This window comes from Mauremys reevesii, linkage group 2 (genome assembly GCF_016161935.1).
Source record: "Mauremys reevesii isolate NIE-2019 linkage group 2, ASM1616193v1, whole genome shotgun sequence".
In the NCBI taxonomy this organism is placed as follows: domain Eukaryota; kingdom Metazoa; phylum Chordata; order Testudines; family Geoemydidae; genus Mauremys; species Mauremys reevesii.
The window spans coordinates 35,137,767-35,156,884 of NC_052624.1; the positions used below are offsets into that span (position 1 = coordinate 35,137,767).

The 19,118-nt window shown below is 45.7% G+C and overlaps 1 protein-coding gene across 15 annotated transcripts in view; it reads right to left on the bottom strand.

Moving 5' to 3' along the window:
• The window catches only part of KIAA1217 (KIAA1217 ortholog), a 507,222-nt gene that overhangs the window by 113,340 nt on the left and 374,764 nt on the right, over nucleotides 1-19,118 (bottom strand). For all 15 annotated transcript variants that reach the window (XM_039523556.1, XM_039523564.1, XM_039523562.1 and 12 more), the window contains one exon: nucleotides 18,518-18,713. In XM_039523556.1, the coding sequence (XP_039379490.1) occupies nucleotides 18,518-18,713 (196 nt within the window). The remainder of the gene's footprint in view (nucleotides 1-18,517; nucleotides 18,714-19,118) is intronic.

A 19,118-nucleotide genomic window follows, 5' to 3' on the forward strand; every position in this document is an offset into this window, starting at 1 on the left:
ATGCTGTTCCTGTGTTGAGTTTTGGACTGGCTTCTGGGATGATGATTTCTCAGAAGAAATCTATACCCAGGCTTGATCAGGGCACCTTGAGCTTTCAGTCATAACAATGTCTGCCTGGATTTCTCTGACACTTTTAACGCTACCACACAAACACCTAGCAAAATTTCCTGATGCTCACAGACACTCTCATCCAGGTTTCTCGCTTCACTTGGCTCTGTGTTCTTCACCTGAGGATCCAAAGACAAAAAAGGGTCTTGGCCGAACATTAAGTAAAACAGTGAATACACTGTGAAACTGTGTATATGCCCATTGTAGGCCATTACCAACTCTGGCAGATATGGATTCCAATTTCTATTCTTCTCTGGCCAAAGTGCCCTTAACATTTCATCCACAGTTTGGTTAAATGGTTCACATTGTCCATTTCATTGTGGATGACACTCATAGAGATACCATATACCTGGCATAATCCCTGGATGACTCCAGCATCAAATTTCCTCCCCTGATCTGAGTGCAGCCTGGTGGGACACCCAAAATGCTCACACCAATTTTTCATGATTGCTTTATCAGTTGTGTGGGCAGACTGATTACTGGTATTTCCACCATCTACCTGGTGAACATATCAGTTAAGACCAGCATATTTTCATATCTGTCCATAGAGGGTTCCAACAGTGTGTAGTTCTTTGCTAGCACTTCTAAAGATGCCAATACATTCATACAGGTTAAGACCGCCTTCTCTCGAGGAAACACATCCCTAGCGAGAGCACACCTCTTGCACTGTCATATCGAGATCTATACATCTTGAGTGTGCAGTAATGGAGGTTCTTTGAGATGTGTCCCTCTTTGGGTGCTCCACTTTAGGTGTTCGTGTGCCCCTGCACTTGTAATCAGAGATTTATGGCAGCAGTGCCCAGTTGGGTCACACATGCATGGTCCCCGTCCCCTGCCGCTTCAGACTGTAAACTGGTGCTGTGTGACCAAACCCCCTCTATTCCTTCTCTACTGCAGAGCCTAACAATAAACTCTGAAGTAGAGGGGAGGAGGGAGGGTAGTGGATACTTTATCTTTGAAGAAGATTGGGTAAGGGGGGGGGTCGACCATGAGCACTCCCAGTTCTCCCACTCTCCTGGTGGATGTAATGGCCATTAGAAATGCAACCTTCATGGAAATATGTAGCAGGGACCTTGTCGCCATAGGTTCAAATGGAAGGCCGGTGAAGGCATGGAAGACTAAGTTGAGGTCCCATGGTGGGTTAAGATTTCGAACTTCTGGGTAGGAATTGGAAAGGCCCTTGAGAAACATTTAGTAAGAGGGTGTGTAAAAGTACAGAATCCGTCTGCTTTGCAATGGAACGTCATGATGGCAGATAGATGTATTCGCATCGAACACATGGAAAGACCCATCTGTTTTAGTTCTAGCAAGTAAGACTAGAATGAGAGGTAAGGGGGCTGAGCTAGGAGAGGCCTGTTTGCGTTGGCACCATGAGTTGAATCGCCTCCATTTATGTATGTATCAGAGTCAGGTAGTTATCCTGTGGCTGTTTAACAAAATGTATGTCTGTGGAACATGTCATTTCAGATCCCGAGAGCCAGGCAGAACCACACTTTGAGATGGAGTCTTTGAGGCTCCGGAGAGATGACATGTTCTGCAATAGCAGGAAAAGTAGAAGCAGGAGTGTACGTGGCAGACAGACTGCCATGTGGAGAAGGTAAGGATACCATGTTTGTCCCGACCAAGTGGGGGCTATTAGGATCATTCTAGATGATGGAAAGATTAAAGAGGCTAGGACTCTTCAGTTTGGAAAAGAGAAGACTAAGGGGGGACATGATAGAGGTATATAAAATCATGAGTGATGTTGAGAAAGTGGATAAGGAAAAGTTATTTACTTATTCCCATAATACAAGAACTAGGGGTCACCAAATGAAATTAATAGGCAGCAGGTTTAAAACAAATAAAAGGAAGTTCTTCTTCACGCAGCGCACAGTCAACTTGTGGAACTCCTTACCTGAGGAGGTTGTGAAGGCTAGGACTATAACAATGTTTAAAAGGGGACTGGATAAATTCATGGTGGCTAAGTCCATAAATGGCTATTAGCCAGGATGGGTAAGAATGGTGTCCCTAGCCTCTGTTCGTCAGAGGATGGAGATGGATGGCAGGAGAGAGATCACTTGATCATTGCCTGTTAGGTTCACTCCCTCAGGGGCACCTGGCATTGGCCACTGTCGGTAGACAGATACTGGGCTAGATGGACCTTTGGTCTGACCCGGTACGGCCTTTCTTATGTTCTTATATTCTTAGATCTGTCTTGTCTGATCATGTGAAATATGCAGGCCACGAAGAGGGTGAGAGGGAAGATGTATAGGAGGGGAGCACTCCATTTTATGAGGAAGGTGTTGCCTAGAGAGTGTGTACCGAGTCCTTCCCTTGAGCAAAACCGGGGGCATTTGATATTTTGCGCAGTTGCAAAAAGTTCTATTGTTGGAAACCCCCAAGTTCATAAAATGGTTAGGAGTACGCATGTGTTCAACTCCCACTCATAGTCCTGATAGAAGTTCCTGCTCAGGGTATCTGCTATGGTTTCCTGACTACTGGGTAAGTCTGATGCTGTAATCTGGACATTGTGCTTGATGCACCATTGCCAGAGTCACATGGCTTCTACCCAGAGGGAGTGTGACCATGCTCCTCTATGTCTGTTTATGTAAAACATACAAGTGACATTGTCCATGAGGATCTGCACCATCTTGTCTTTGATTATTGGTAAGAAGTGGGAGCAAGCGTTCCGGACCGGTCACAGTTCTAACAGGTTTATATGAAGATGGGACTCTGTCCTGGACCATTGGCCCTGTATAGAATGTGGTTTCAGGTGTGCCCCCCAACCTAGAAAGGATACATCCGTGGTGGAGGTGAGCAACGGTGGATTCTGCAGGTAGGGCACCCTCCTGCAGATGTTGTTTGGATTGGTCCACCACAAAAGGGAGTCTTTCATTGTGTCCGGCATGGTGAGGCACTTGTTTATACAGAGCCAGGCTTGTAGACACCACATATGTAGTCTTGCGTGTCTGATGACAACGGTCGTGACTGCCATATATCTTAGAATTTGTAGGCAAGTTCTGGCAGACACTTGTGGGCTGTTTTGTGCCATGGAGATCAAGTTGGTTAAAGTCAGAAATCATTTTAATGGTAGGGAGGCAGTTGAGGTCTGCCCCAATAAATTCCAGGTGTTGAACTGGTGTCAGAGTAGATTTTTGTATGTTTATATGAGTGCCTAACCTTGTAAACAGAGTTATTGTGTGTTCAGTGGACTTTAGTGCTCCCTACAGTGTCGGTGTTTTCAGCAGACAATCATCCAAGTAGGGAAATATCATGATTCCCTCCCTGTGTAGGTAGGCAGCTACCTACACAGGGAATACCTTTGGCTAGTACCTTTGAGAATACCTGAGGCACGGTGGAAAGGCCGAAGGGTAGAACTTTGTACTGGAAACGATTTTGTCCTATTGCAAATTGTAGAAACTTTCGATGTGAAGGATGGATGGATATATGAAAATATGCGTCCTGGAGGTTGAGAGCTGAGAACCAGTCTCTCCTTTTTAACACTGGGATTGTGGTGCTTAGTGTGATCATTTTGAATCACTGTATTTTCAAAAATTTGTTGAGTCGCCGCAGATCGAGGAGAGGTCTCAAGCCTCCTGTTTTTTTCTGTGTGAAAACATAATGGGAATAGAACCCCTTCCCTCTGTACTCAGATGGTACAGGTTCTACTGCTCCTAGAAATATGAGGTGGGTTACCTCTTCTTGCAGTTGATGCTCGTGAGAAAGGTCCCTGAAGAGGGACGGGGCAGGGGTGGGTGGGTAAGAGGTTTGGACATAAAGGGGATGGAGTAACCGGTTTTGATCATTTCTAATACTCATCTGTCTGTTGTAATACTCTGCCAGATCAGGTAACATGAAATCAGGCGATCTCCAAAAGGTCTTGCAAGTAGTAGATGGCTCCAGCATTGAAAAGAGATGGGGTTCTCAGGCCCTCAACCAAATTTGTTGTCTGGAAGTCGATGACTGAGATGCAGTATTTGCAGGAGCAGATTGTTGTCTTCTCTAGGTTTTCTCTTTCCGCCCGAGGTCATAATATCTGTGACATTGTGCATATGGAGGGGGTTGGGATCTTTGAGGGGCTTGATAACTTCCCTTCTTTTGATCTTAGGTGTGTAAATGCCCAGGATTGCCCAGACTCTTGAGTCCTTGAGAATGTGTAACAACTCATCTGTTTTCTCCGCAAAGAGTTTGGATCCCTTGAATGGTAAGTCTTCTACCCTCAACTGCACTGGCTTTGGGAATCCCAATAGATGGAGCCAGGATGCCCTCCTCATAACCACTGCAGTTGCTATGATCTCGCTACTGAATCTGCTGAGTCAAGAGCAGCCTGTGATGCTGTTCTGGTTATGAGTTGACCTTCTGTGATGATAGATTTGTACTGTTCTTTTTTGTCATCTGGAATAAACGCAGTAAATTCAGAAAGATTTGCGTAGTTATTATGGTCATACTTTGCCAGTAAGGCTTCACAGTTGGCTATTCTTAATTGGAAGGTTGCAGCAGAGTATGCTTTGTGACCGAAAAGGTCAAGCCATTTCCAGTCTTTGTAATAAGGGGTGTTTCTGGGTACTGCTGTCTACCACGTCCGTTGACTGCATCAATCACCAATGAATTTGGCATTGGATGTGAAAAGAGAAATTCAGTGTCCTTTACAGGCACATAGTACTTATCAGACCTCTTACAGGTAGGTGGAATCATGGCAGGGGTATGCAAGAGCAACTTTACAGGTTCCATAATCACATAATTCATCGGAAGAGCAATTTTAGATGATGTCCAGTGAGGTAGCAACTCTCTTATAGAGTCTTGGAATTGTTTGAAGTCATCACCTCTGTTGGCAGGTGGGGTCATAATAGTGTCATCAGATGAGGATGAAGAGAAGTGGACTTCAGGTGGATTGTCCTGGTCAGAGAATTCTTCCTCCTCTTCAGCCCCCTGTTCTGAGGTGTCAGGCGGTCCCCTGTGGTGTTAATAAAGGTGAGTGATGTGTGCCAGCTCTGGAAAGACTGGCATATACACGTTGTTGTTGTTGTGGACATGCTGCCCACAGGCTCCAAAATGGCCATTGTGGCAGGAAGGGCATAGTGGGAATCCAGGGGTGCCCGTACCAGGGTTGGTTTGGAGGATTTGCTGGGTAGTCCTTGCACAGAAATGCATGCGTGATGGGAGCAGCCACAGGGGAGGAATGTTGTGGAGAGTGCCCGGCATCCTTGTCTCTATCTTCATCCTCAGTCAAGAATTGCGGAGCAAAAAGAGGTGGAGGGTTGGGTTGAGCAGGTACCACGAGGAATCTCCCATCAGTGCCGAGGATGGGATTCCAGCATAGAAGAGATGCTGAGGTCTTTTTAGCACAGGAATTGCTGCGAAGTGGATGGCATTAGTACTTTTGGTGTGGTAGGAATCAGTATTGCTGAAACCTACCCATCGCTACTGGAGTGCACAATGTCCGCACTAGGTGGCATCAGCATCAGTGGGGGTGCTGAGGTGCTCAGCACCGAGTGTTTAGTCATGTCTAGAGGTACCACGGTATGGGGTTTCATTTTCACCTTGGTTCCTGTGTCCGAGCTCGGCTGTTTGGCTGCTTTTGTTTTCTTGGTACCAACGGTGCCGGAGGGTCCCACTGTTTCGGCCATTGTGGTCAGTATCTTAGCCAACTCCAAAGTAGGGGATGTGGTACCCTGATTTTTTTTGCCGCCTTCTTGGTGGGCTGATTGGGAGGGGCCACGTGGGGTGAGTACCTCAGGCTCAGATGCCGGATGGAGAGACTTCTCCATGAGCAGGAGTTTAAGTTGAAAATCTCTAGCCTTCCTGATGCAGGTTTTTAGATTGTGACATTGCGAGCACTTCTGTGGTATATGTGACTTGCTGAGACAGTGGACACACTGAGTGCTCACCTGAGAGAGGTATAGAAAGTCTGCAGGTGAACCCTGGGGAGCCAGGCATTTTCCCTCAGGGAGCGTACTCTCCTCATAAGGGGGATACAAATACTTTGCTGCGGTGGTGAAAACGGAAACCTACAGCCCTATGAGGAGAAATTAAAATGAATCTTTTTTTTGAAGAAACGAAAGTACTAAAGCTAACTATTCTAACCGAAAACTAGAAGCTAAGGGAAACTATTCTACATAGAAAGCTGTGAGGTGCTGCCAGTTGCTCCAACTGAAGCCAAAGGTGATAGAGAAGGAACTGGGGGGGGGGAGGGTTGGTTGCACAGCATCCAAGTTAACCGCCTGAAGCGGCGTGAGATGGGGACCGTGCATGTGTGACCCAGCTGGGCACTGCTACCATAAATCTCCGATTATGAGTGCAGGGGCGCACAAACACCTAAAGTGGAGCACCCACAGGGACATCACTCGAAGAAGAACTCTGAAGTACCAAAATGATCTCTCTGATTGTGCTTGGCTTCAGGCATCACCCTTCAGAGCCATCTGAACACTATCAACTGTAGCAAACTCTCGCCATCCTGAGGGTGTGTCAAGTGGTAATATAGCAGTCCTTGATGTAAAACAAATCTGTTTCACCCTCACATCTATTTCAGTCTTTTCCCTTGCCCTCAATAAGAGCAACAGCAACAGGACAGATGTCCAGATGCTCCACCTGCGTTTTTCTCAATGCCTCAGGGGAATAACTAATGTCTTGTAATTAGATACTTCTCACCAGACAACATAGTCCCACAATTCTTGTCTCTGAGTGCTCCCTTTGCCCTTCCATCCAAAAGTTAGCCTGCTACTTCTGGTTTAATGAAGATAAAATCATTCTGTTGATCTTCTCCTTTGGGTTCATTCCATGTAGACAATCTGGATAGTACACTTCCATTTCCATTCACTTTTCTTGGTTTGTAACAGATTTAAAAATCTAATTCAGCATGTTTTGCCAACCATCAGTTTTCCACTGCATGCAAATCTGTTTAAATACTTGAGGGGATTGTGATCTGTCTTCACAGTAAACTTTTTATAGATCAGACACTCCATGGATTTCTCCATAGCAGCCCAACTTAAATCCAGCAATTCCAACTTGAATGCACTATAATTCTGGTAATTTCTTTCAGACTTCCAAAGTCATCTACTGGTGTATGCCATCACTCTTTCCACTCCCTCCTCTACCTGGCTCAATACAGCTCCTAAGACATCTTAACTCATCATCCCTCAGTCCTATCACTAGCTGATCCTTCTGGATGGCATCTGGGTCTGTCACGTGGCTCTTATCTCAATTCTGCACTTTGGAGAGTCTCTCCTGTAGATTGTAGGCAAAATCCTGTTTCATCCTCTTCCTGATTTCTCTCACTAAATTCTTGTGAGCGATTTCCAACAGGGGCCTTGTCCCCATACACACGAATCAGCAACTTGAAAATGTTCTCTGTGCTCTCTTCTCCAGAAGGAATAAGGTACTTTACAGTGTCTCTGGCTTGTCCTTTCAGGTGGTCCTTAACAACCTCAACTGGAGCTTCCCTTAGGGTCCTTTGAGCTGCCTTAGTCTGTCTTACCCATTCGTCAACAACCAGGTTCCCTGGTTTAACCACAGAAATCTAGAGTTTTCTTATCCCTGGGCATATACAAAGTATATAACTTGGGTACTTCTACTAAACAGTTGATCACCACCTTAGCCAGAAACAATGCCTTCCTCTGCTCTTGTCTTGCCTCGTGCAGAGTGGACACCTGCCCTGTAATTCTGGGCTCTTGCTCAGTCAACAAAGTCTACAGTGCTTTAAACTGTGCCTGTAGCCCCTCCATGATGCATCCTGTTGACTCAGAGATACCCTTCACCAGTCCAGAGATAAAGTTACTCCAATACTCAACTCCGGTCCCCTACTTGATCCTGTTTGTGATGCCAAACAGGTGTAAACAGACCTCTCAGTGTAGGATTACAGTGTTACATTTGAAATACATCTGAAGGTCACCGCATCCCAAAACAACCAATCAAGATTAGTAACGGTCCGTTACAGTGGTGGTATAATCTACTCAGCAGGTGAGAGCTGGCGGGATGTTACACCATAATAAAAGGTTATTTAATGGTAGCCTAGATAATACAACTAGTTGTCAAAAAATAACATAACGGGGATTTTTTTTAAACCAGAGCAAACAGAACTGGATTCTGCCTACCTACAATAACATTAAATAGATTAAGAATATATACCATAAAAATGTATAATGGTTTGGATATACTTTTACTTACACACACACACACACACACACACACACACACACACTCTAACTTACTACTGAGTGTACTTAGCTAAATATAACCTCTAAATACAGAAATATATCTATATCTCTATATGCACAGGCTAGTACCTTATAGGTTATTTTTTTTCTAGTTCAAGGTTCCCCTTTCCTCAGCTACCTCACTGGGTGCTGTCTGACACCTCCGTCAGTCTTTGAGCCTCACATGCTTCTTGTGACTTCCTGAAGAGATAGTCTTAACTCCAACGACGCTTGCAGCAGTGCAAATCAAATCAGACCCACTGGATCTCAAGGCCTTTGGGTCTCCTGTTCTGGATCTTGGGAACCACATGGATCAATGATAGGAGATGACCAGAATCAATGGTCAGGAACATACCGCTCAGTGGTTTGAGCATGGGGCTGCTAAACCCAGCGTTGTGAGTTCAATCCTTGAGGGGGCCATTTGGGGATTGGTCCTGCTTTGAGCAGGGGGTTGGATTAGATGACCTCCTGAGGTCCCTTCCAACCCTGATATTCTAAACATGGACTGACTCAACCAACCAGCTTTAAACTAAAGGGACCCTCTTCTGCACATCTGTTTGTCCTGCTCAGTCTCTCCACTTACTCTTAGCTTCTCTCAGTCCTGATTTCCCTCTGTCCCCCTGGCTGCCCTCTCATCCTCTGCCTGTTTCTCTCAGTTTACTTACAGACTCTGTTTCTCTCAATCTCTCTCTCACTGGCTCCCCCGCCTGCCTCTGTCCCTGAACCTTCTCCCTCTTCCCCTCCAGCTGTCACTTTCCCTCCCACTGAGGATCAGGGCCAACTCCTATAAGTTTCTCAGAGGGACGGGCTATCCCCTGTCCATAAAAATATGCATTCACTCTGAACATCCACTTCCTCCAAATCATATATCCTCACACAGGGTTAAGTCCCTTTGCCTTATTTAAATAAAGTTATGCAATGTGCTTATGTGTTTGCAGAAGAAGGGCCCAAATATAAGGACCAGTGGGTTTTAAAAGACATTTCAGGGAAGAAACTTCTCTGAATGGTCCACTTCAGCTGCTCTGGCTCCTTCTCCCAAAGCAGGGAGCCACGAATATCACCAGCTATTGAACACCAGCTTTCTAGGCAGGCAGGCTGGCTGCTGGTTGTCCCTCTTCCCTCAGATCCCAACATGACCTTATCCCAAAGGGTAAGGGAAGAATCAATCAGACCCCATGCTGGGTCTATCTGTTGTAGCATAGCTGCCCAACAGAAGTGAGTGGGAAAGTCCACTGGGCTGGGCAGAGAGGGAGATGGGGTGTGTGAAGCTGCCCCCTCTTTTGTGTGCCTATAGACTGCAGCCAGCACTCAGTGGAGATACTGTCAGGTGGGAGTAAGGCCAGGAGCCCACTACGCAATGGTGTTCTTGAACCCTTCTCCTATTACCACTCTCTCCTGTTCCCAAGTTCCCATGGTAGATCCCACCACTCTTTGTCAGTGCCCTCCTCCAATGGCTCCTCGGATGCAAACCTTTGTGTGTCCATGTACCCCCTTCCCAGTCTGGTACCCAGAGCCATGGATTCTGCCTTAATCCAACCCTGTTTATAGTGCCCAATCCTGAGAAACACTGAGCACCTGCAACTCCCATTGTCTTTAGTAAAAGGTGGCAAATGCACAGCACCTCTCAGAAACGGGCCTTTACAGCCTGATTCTGTGAAGTGCCTTGCACCCTCCGCTGCTCTGGAAGTCAAAGAGGATTGAAAGTGCTTGGCACCTGACAAAATCACGTCTCACTGTTTGCAACTAACAAACATTTGTCAGTCTGCATTTCTTCAGAGAGGCATTAAAACAATGACATCAGTGCAATCCAGCACATACATGCACATACTGATGTTTTTGACAGGTTGCATAATATAATTGTGTACTTGTCCATTTTTATTTCCTTTAGGCAAATTGCAAGTGAAGTTTGTTGAGAGCTTTTGAGCCTGTCCAGGTTTGAGATTATTCTTGTTCTGACAGTTTTGCTAGAATTCCCCCCACCCCCAGTTATCAAGTTGGAAGAAATCCCAGCTTTCAAATAAATATTTTAAAATATATTTTATTTTGTCCCTCATAGAGGATTAATTCATTTTAATGCTACATTTTGTACTCAGGTGGCAGATTGATGAGAAATGTGCTGATTCTGATAGACCCTTTTGTCAAGAAAGACCTTAATTTCAAGAACCATGGCTAAAGTTTAAAATGGATACAGGGCTGGAATGTCTCATGGGCTGGCTCAACATGGCATGAATTGGAGCCTAGCATGTCATAATGACCCACAGTCGTCATTAGTAAGGCAACGTTTTAGTCATGGGTATTTTTGGTAAAAGTCATGGACAGGTCATGGGCAGTAAACAAAAATTCATGGCCCATGACTTGTCCATGACTTTTACTATATACACCTAACTAAACCTTGGGTGGGGAGCTGCGGGTGCTCTGGGAGGGCAGTCTAGGAGCGCTGCGAGTGCTGGGGTGTGTGTGGCCTGGGACTCCCGCTGGTGCTGAGGGAGAAGGGAGCAGCACGCAGCAGATCCGCAGCTCCCATTGGCCGGGAACTGCAGCCAATGGGAGCTGTGGGGGCAGGGAGAGGGGAGCAGCACGCAGCCTGGGACCCCCGCTGGTGCTGGGATGGGGTCGGCAGGGCTGGCAGGCTCCCTACCCAGCTCTGCGTGTCCCTGCAGCTCCTGGGGGGCGGGGGGAGGGAAGGTCAGAGTGGCTCTGCATGCTCCTCCTGCCACAAGCACCAGATCCGCAGCTCCCATTGGCCGGGAACTGCAGCCAATGGGAGCTGTGGGGGCAGGGCCCATGGGCGCAGGCAGCGCGTGGAGCTCCCTGGCCCCTCCGCCTAGGAGCTGCAGGGACATGCCGGTGGGAGCCAGGGAGCTCCTCACCTCAAGGTAAGTGCCGCCCCACACTCCAACCCAGTGTCCCTAGCCCTCTCCCACACACCTAAACTGCTGCTGCTGGCCCAGGAGCTGCTCAGTTCAGGCAGCTCCTGAGCCAGGACCGGCCACTGCAGAAATCTTCCATGACCTCCATTACCGACACCCAGCCTCAGGGCCGGCTCCAGACCCCAGTGTGCGCTTGGGGCGGCGTGCCGCGGGAGGGCGGCAGGCGGCTCCAGTGGACCTCCCGCAGACATGCCTGCGGACGGTCCACTGGTCCCGCGGCTCCGGTGGAGCATCCACAGGCGTGCCTGCGGGAGGTCCACTGGAGCCGCGGGACCAGCGGACCCTCCGCAGGCACGTCTGCAGGAGGTCCACCAGAGCCGCGGGACCGGCGACTGCCAGAGCTCCCCCCGCAGCATGCCGCCCTGCTTGGGGCGGCGCAATTCCTAGAGCCGCCCCTGCCCAGCCTTAATCATTAGTACTGACTGACAAAAACATGATGCCTGAGTAGCCAAAGTGCATTTCCACTATTCTCACTCACTCCACCTCCTAATAGACATTTATTCAGTCTGTAATTTAAAAAACAACCTGATTCAACTTGACTTGGAAAAAATATGAATGTCTATGAGAATACGATGTTTAAAACAACACTGTAAAGTTTATTAGGCTTAAACCCATAAAAATCGATCATTTTTCCTCTGTCTTAAAAGAACAGTGTTCAGTAGTTTAGGATTAAAATTTAGGTTTTGTTTAAAAACATCTAAGTAAATAAAGGGGCAAGGGTATGTATTTACAAAATATATTAATAGAAATATTTTCATGTACTTTTAAAATTTAAATGAAAAAAAGCTTTTTTAAAAAATGTAAATATTCTCTTGCAGTGCTAGAAATACAAATAAAACCAACAGCATCATGCTGCTGTACAGGAAACAGGATGTAAAATGGACTATGGCCTGGATGCACTAGAGCACATTTTTAAATCCATGTAGATCCCTTTGCAGGATTGCAGCCTATGAATGGGAAAAAAAACCTGACCAGGTATTTTTTACTCCGCAACTTGCATGAAGTATATTAGCATGCACCCCAAGTTCAATGTTTACTGTTTTTAGTTTAGTTTTAGGGGTATTTTTTTTGTTTTTGTTTTTTTGTTCCTTAGCATTAGTGAAACTGGTTTTAAAGAAAAACATTGGAGGGACTGATAACAATAGAGTACTATATTACCATAACAATAAGTTGTACAAGAAGTATTAATTTACACCTGGGCAATTTTAGGACTAATTTTTAGTGTACCTTTAAATAAAATATAGGCAATTAATATTTCCTAAAATAAGAATCTGAAGTGACAGATTCAGGGGATAACAAAGTATTTCCATCTATACTTTTAGCAGATTGATCCCAAGTGTTGTGGCAAATTTGAGTCACATGTGTAGTTGTAAACACTTCTACCCCACTTGCAGGATGAGAAAAGGCCTTATTTCACATCTTAAACTAAAATACCTTAAAGGTGCTTCAGTGTCAAATCTAAATACTCTAAATTATTTCATATCATGTGTCAAGGTTCCTCCCCCACTCTGAACTTTAGGGTACAGATGTGGGGACCTGCATGGACACTTCTAAGCTTAATTACTAGCTTAGATCTGGTAACACTGCCACCATCCAGAAATTTCAGTGTCTGGATCACTTTCTGTCCCCCCAAAACCTTCCCCTCCCTGGGCAGCCTTGAGAGGCTTTTTCATCAAGTTCCTGGTGAACACCGATCCAACCCCTTGGATCTTAACGCAAGGAGAATGTAACCATACCCTCTCCCTTGCCCTACCAATTCCTGGTGAGTCCAGATCCAATCCCCTTGGATCTTAACACAAGGAAAAAAATTAATCAGGGTTTTAAAAAAGAAAGCTTTTAATTAAAGAAAGAAAGGTAAAAATTATCTCTGTAAAATCAGGATGGAAAATACTTTACAGGGTAATCAGATTCATATAGCCCAGAGGAACCCCCTCTAGCCTTAGGGTACGTCTACACTACGGGATTATTCCGAATTTACATAAACCGGTTTAGCAAAACAGATTGTATAAAATCGAGTGTGCGCAGCCACACTAAACACATTAAAGCGGTGGTGTGCGTCCACGGTCCGAGGCTAGCATCGACTTCTGGAGCGTTGCACTGTGGGTAGCTATTCCGTAGCTATCCCATAGTTCCTGCAGCCTCCCCCGCCCCTTGGAATTTCCGGGTTGAGATCCCAGTGCCTGATGGGGCAAAAATCATTGTCGCGGGTGGTTCTGGGTAAATGTCGTCAGTCACTCCTTCCTCTGGGAAAGCAACGGCAGACAAGCATTTCACGCCTTTTTTCCCTGGATTGCCCTGGCAGATGCCATAGCATGGCAATCATGGAGCCTGTTTTGCTTTTTGTCACTGTCACCATATGTGTACTAGATGCCGCTGACAGAGGCGATTCAGCAGCGCTACACAGAAGCATGCTTTTGCTTTTGCATGACAGCAGAGATGGTTACCAGCCATACTGTACCATCTACCATACCATAAATTGGTAATAAGATGATCATGGTTACCAGTCCTTTTGCACTGTGCCATTTGCTGCTGTCATAAGTGCCCCTGGCTGATCAGCCAGGGGCACAAAAGCCAAAATTGGGAATGACTTCCTGAGTCAATCCCTCCTTTTTGGTATCTAAAAATAGAATCAGTCCTGCCTAGAATATGGGCAAGTGTACTAGAGAACCACTGTATCATAGAACCAGAGAGCACAGCTGCTCTGTGTCAGATCCTGCAGAAATTATGAGGTGTATGCTATTCACAGGAGGTGCTCCTGCAACAACCCCACCTGTTTATTCCGTTCTTCCCCCAGCCTTCCTGGGCTACCATAGCATTGTCCCCCCACTTGTGTGATGAAGTAATAAAGAATGCAGGAATAAGACACAGTGACTTGTTAGTGAGAAATGAGTGGAAGGCAGCCTCCAGCTGCTATAATAGTCCAGACAGGACAGTAAGGAGTGTGGAGGAGAGGAGCCCAGCATCCCTCTGCTAGTCCAGGGGCAATTGAATCTTTTTTTTTACACATGAAGGGTGGGGGCTGATGGAGCTCAGCCCCCTGTTGCTATGATGACGATGGTTACCAACCATACTGCACCATCTACCAGGAAAAATTAGGGCCAGGCGCCCTTGATAGACCTCACGGATGCTAGTCGGCATGGTTACCAGTCCTTTTGCACTGCCCCATGTGCCAATAGGCTGATGATGAGGACGGATACCAGTCATATTGCACCATCAGCCACCCATGGTGGGGGGGAGCAAGGATGTTGGTGTTGAGTGCTGCAGCACTGGGTCTATCTGCAGCATTCAGTAAAGATAGGGTGACATGTTAAAGAGTCAAGAGAGGATTGTTTTCCCTTTCACTTCTGGGAGTGGGAGGGGGGTGCGTAAATTGCCGAGCTATGCCCTGACCCACCACGGACACCGTGTTTGACCCTAGAAGCATTTGGAGCTCAGCCAAGAATGCAAATACTTTTCGGAGACTGCAGGAACTGTGGGATAGCTTGAGTCCTCCAGTCCATGAGCATCCATTTGATTCTTTGGCTTTCCGTTACGCTTGTCACGCAGCAGTGCGCTGAGTCCCTGCTATGGCGTCTGTCTGGAGATTTTTTAGAAATGATTTTGAATTTCGTCTTCTGTAACGGAGCACTGATAGAACAGATTTGCCTGCCCTTACAGCGATCACATCCGCATGGTCCATGCGGGAGCTCTTTCTTTATTTTGATTTTTAACTGCATCACCACACGTGCTGATCGGAGCTCCACGCTGGGCAAACAGGAAATATTCAAAAGTTCGCGGGGCTTTTCCTGTCTACCTGGCCACTGCATCCGAGTTCAGATTGCTGTCCAGAGCGGTCAGTGGTGCACTGTGGGATACCGCCTGGAGGCCAATACCGTTGATCTGCGGCCACACTAACCCTAATCCGATATGGTAATACCGATATTAGCGCTACTCCTCTCGTTAGGGAGGAGTACAGAAACCGGTTTAAAGAGCCCTTTATACCGATATAAAGGGCCTCTCAGTGTGGACGGGTGTGGCGTTAAATCGGTTTTACGCTCCTAAAATCGGTTTAAACGCCTAGTGTAGACCAGACCTTAGATTCAAAGTTACAGCAAACAGAGGTAAAATCCTCTCAGCAAAAAGGAACATTTACAAGTTGAGAAAACAAAAATAAGACTAACACGCCTTGCCTGGCTATTACTTACAAGTTTGAAACATGAGAGACTGATTCAGAAAGATTTGGAGAGCCTGGATTGATGTCCGGTCCCTCTTAGTCCCAAGAGCGAACAACCCCCAAACAAAGAGTACAAACAAAAGACTTCCTTCCACCAAGATTTGAAAGTATCTTGTCCCCTTATTGGTCCTCTGGTCAGGTGTCAGCCAGGTTTACTGAGCTTCTTAACCCTTTACAGGTAAAAGAGACATTAACCCTTAACTATCTGTTTATGACATCATGTCACTTCACTCCCATCTTTTGCCTGTTTTTTGCCTATCTAGACACCTGTGATGTATGAAAGACAAGTTGATATTGTCAGGATAAATGCAATGCAGCTCTCTCTACTTTAGCATGGGTTTGAGGGGATGGTCCACTATAAGACATGTGAAATGAGAAATGAAATAACATTTTCTGATGGAATTTGTGATGGCTTTTGAGAGCCCACTGCTTGAACCTGGTAGACTGCACATCGCAGATGGTCCAAGTGTTAAATTATCCATTGTTAAATTTTCATAATAAGATTCTCTCTACCATAAAACTTGTGACCATAGGGCAGAGCCACTCTTTAAATAATGGCTGAGGCAGATTTACCTATTGCCAACCAACGAGGATGATATTTTCTAGTTTGGCCTATGGAGAAGAAAGCACTGAACAGAATGTCTGTGTGCAGCGGAGAACAGCCCATGTTGAGAAAAAGGTTTTAATTGCTTTTTGTCTAGCTCAGAGGCCCCAGTTCATTACTGGAATGGATGATATATCTTGAAATGACTGGCCTGTGTGCATGTGTGTATTTTAATACGGATGCCTGAATGGCCAAATCAGGTTATTGCTAAACACACACAGTGAATGCTAAATGCCCTGTAAATCAGTAGTAAGACATACAGGGTTCCCACAGTATTATATCCCTACAAAGTTCCAATGTACTCTACATACATATAGTAAATTACATTTTCCAATAAATCTGAGCCAAGCTGATGGTCTGAGGACTCACTAGACAGCACTGACATATGGGCAGAACCGGATTCTCCAAATGTATAGTAAAAACATATAAGCATATGAGTATGTGCTTAAAAGCAGGTTTTAAACAAGATCTCATTGGGTTGGGTGGAACTTTCAGGATCTCCCTTCAAAGTGTCCTGCATCAGACAGACTTGTCCCTTCCAGCTGAGGTGGATGAAGCTCCCTCTGGAGTCCGTCTCCTGGCTTTGGCCAGAGTGGGCCACTGAGGAGTGATGTGAGACACTCTCTCTCTCATCCCCAAATTTGTGTGCTGCCCTTTTTAGCATTGCTAGTGCCTGCTGGCTTGGAGAACCCTTTTTAGTTCTGTTTTCTATTTTTCTTTTTAATTTGTTCTGTTTGTCAGATATCAAAACACTCTAGACAGAAATTGCCTTGGATCACTGAGGAATAAATAAACCCTTGTGATCAGTTTATGAGCTCTCTCTGTGATGTATGGTGTAGCCTTTGGTTTATGTCATTCTGCATGTAGGGAAATGAGATCCTACAGAAAATAAGCAACATTTCAGTTTATTACCATTGAGAAACATGCCTTCCTCAGAAATCTGCATGCAAGTTATGATGTCTTCCAACATCAGTCTACCTGCCCTATGGCATTATTCTTCAAAAAACTAGTTTCTACCTCTGCCATCCATCTGTTGGGAAGAGAATCTCTCCAAGAAAAATAAAATCTATTGCAAAACCAATTCTAGTTTAAAATTAATTTTGTGGAAAAATTGAGCTAAATTCAACCTTCAGGTGTGGGGGAATTCAAAGTGCTGTAACAGGAGGAGCAGCTTCCCCTGAGAAGAGCCCCTCCTGGGGGGTGAAGGATCGAATTGCTGTTGGTTGTGCCTCAACTCAAATTTGAAGGCACCTTCCTGGAAAAGCAGGGTAGTTTAATCACCATGTCCATTCAAATCCCTATTCTCTTTACAAAGGCTGCCATAAGAGATTCCAGCGGTAATGTGAATACCATCCCTTTTCACTAGGAATTGGGCCACCACCAATCAGCCATCAGCCATTAATCATTTTTGGTTATTACAAATTGGGCAGAATTTGAACATCTATGATACAGAGACCTTCCTCTGTATCTCATGTCTAGAATTAAGGTCCCATCTTGTAAACACTCATCACTTAGTGCAGTGTTTACTACCACATAGTAAGAATAATACTTGGTAATATATATTTGAGGTATTGGGCTGAGATTGTTAATAGACTCTTCAGGGTACGGTCCACATCTGTCTGTCTGTAAAGTGTCTAGCATGCTTTTGGAGGCTGCAATAATACTCTCACTACCAATTCCCTGTGCCGTCCAGTCTCCACTGATTAACTGGCACTGTCGCAGAGGAGTGCCTGTCCTGTAGCACCCCCTGCTGGCTGAGTGTGGTGCTGCTGGTGCTCCTTGTCTCCCTTCTTCCCCAAGGCGGGTGTCTCCTTGGCTCTCCACACACCAATCTCTGCTGGAGAGGTGGCTTAGCCCTCTGGCCAAGTCACATACAAACCTAACGCAGGGTAGCAAAAGTCCAAACTAAAAAGTCCCAACAAACAGAGGGGTTGTTTTGCCCTTTGGGGGCTTTCCTTCACTCTGATTTCTAGGCTACCTTTAAGAGTATTTCTGGCTCTGGGATAGAGCATTCAGCCCCCCAGGGTGGTATCCCTGGAGTACAGTTCTCAACCCCTTCTGGGATATGTTCCTTATGTCCTTCCCTGCTCCGGTATAGAGCACTGGGCCCCGGGCTGGTTCCCCTGGAGTACCCTGCCTCCTGCAGACCCTGGATGAGAGCCTTCCACTCTCGGTGGTACCACTTTCCAAACTGAGCTTTATCAGCCCTCTTATAAGGCCCAGGTGTCGATTAACTACCAAGTGACCCTCCTTCATCCCAGCCCCTCAGACTGGGAAGCAGCTAATAAATTATGGCACCGATGCGGCTGTCCCCCATCTCCACTTAAAGGATCTGGTCTCCTTGTGACAGGCAGTAACAATAAAGTCCTGCAAATGTCCATATTTTGTTAACCCTAAAACATTCTAAAGACAAATGTTTATGTGCAGAGAACATGATGCCACAGTTACAGGCCAAAAGCAGAGCAATGAAGGATCCTGGAAGATATTTTACCTAGTGATCTCTCCTTTGTTTGGTTCGCTGATCTCACCACTGGAAGGCTTGCTCGTGTACGGCTGCCTCTGGAAAAAGGAGTTGGAGAATCTCCCTCAGACATGGCTTCTAAAGAATCGGCAGATGCTTCGGACAGATGTTCTGCCTGGTCTCCCAAATTGGACTGTGGGCTCTGAGACAGCTTTGGGCTCCTTGTCTGTAAAAACAAAATAAATATATCTATCATTTATTATATTGCAAATGTCACTAGGAACATCAAGATCCAACTGTCTGGAGAAAAAAAATAATGAAAAATAGTTCATTCAGCCTCTAAATGCAGCATTCTACAAGGCCTTGTGTGCTCAAGGTGACTTCTATGTAAGTTATTTTAAAATATACTGTCCCTGGATAGTCCATTAAGATTTTTATTGCTGTACATCTACCGTACAAATTTCATTTCTAACAATGACCTGAGGCTGACATATTATAGCATGGATATATGGCAATTCCATTCCCTATTGCTCAGACAACTGTTAACATTGGTTATGACAACAAAGGTGCACCACACACACACACACACACAGCCTCAACCTGTAGAATTAGAAATTCATCCAACAGGTTT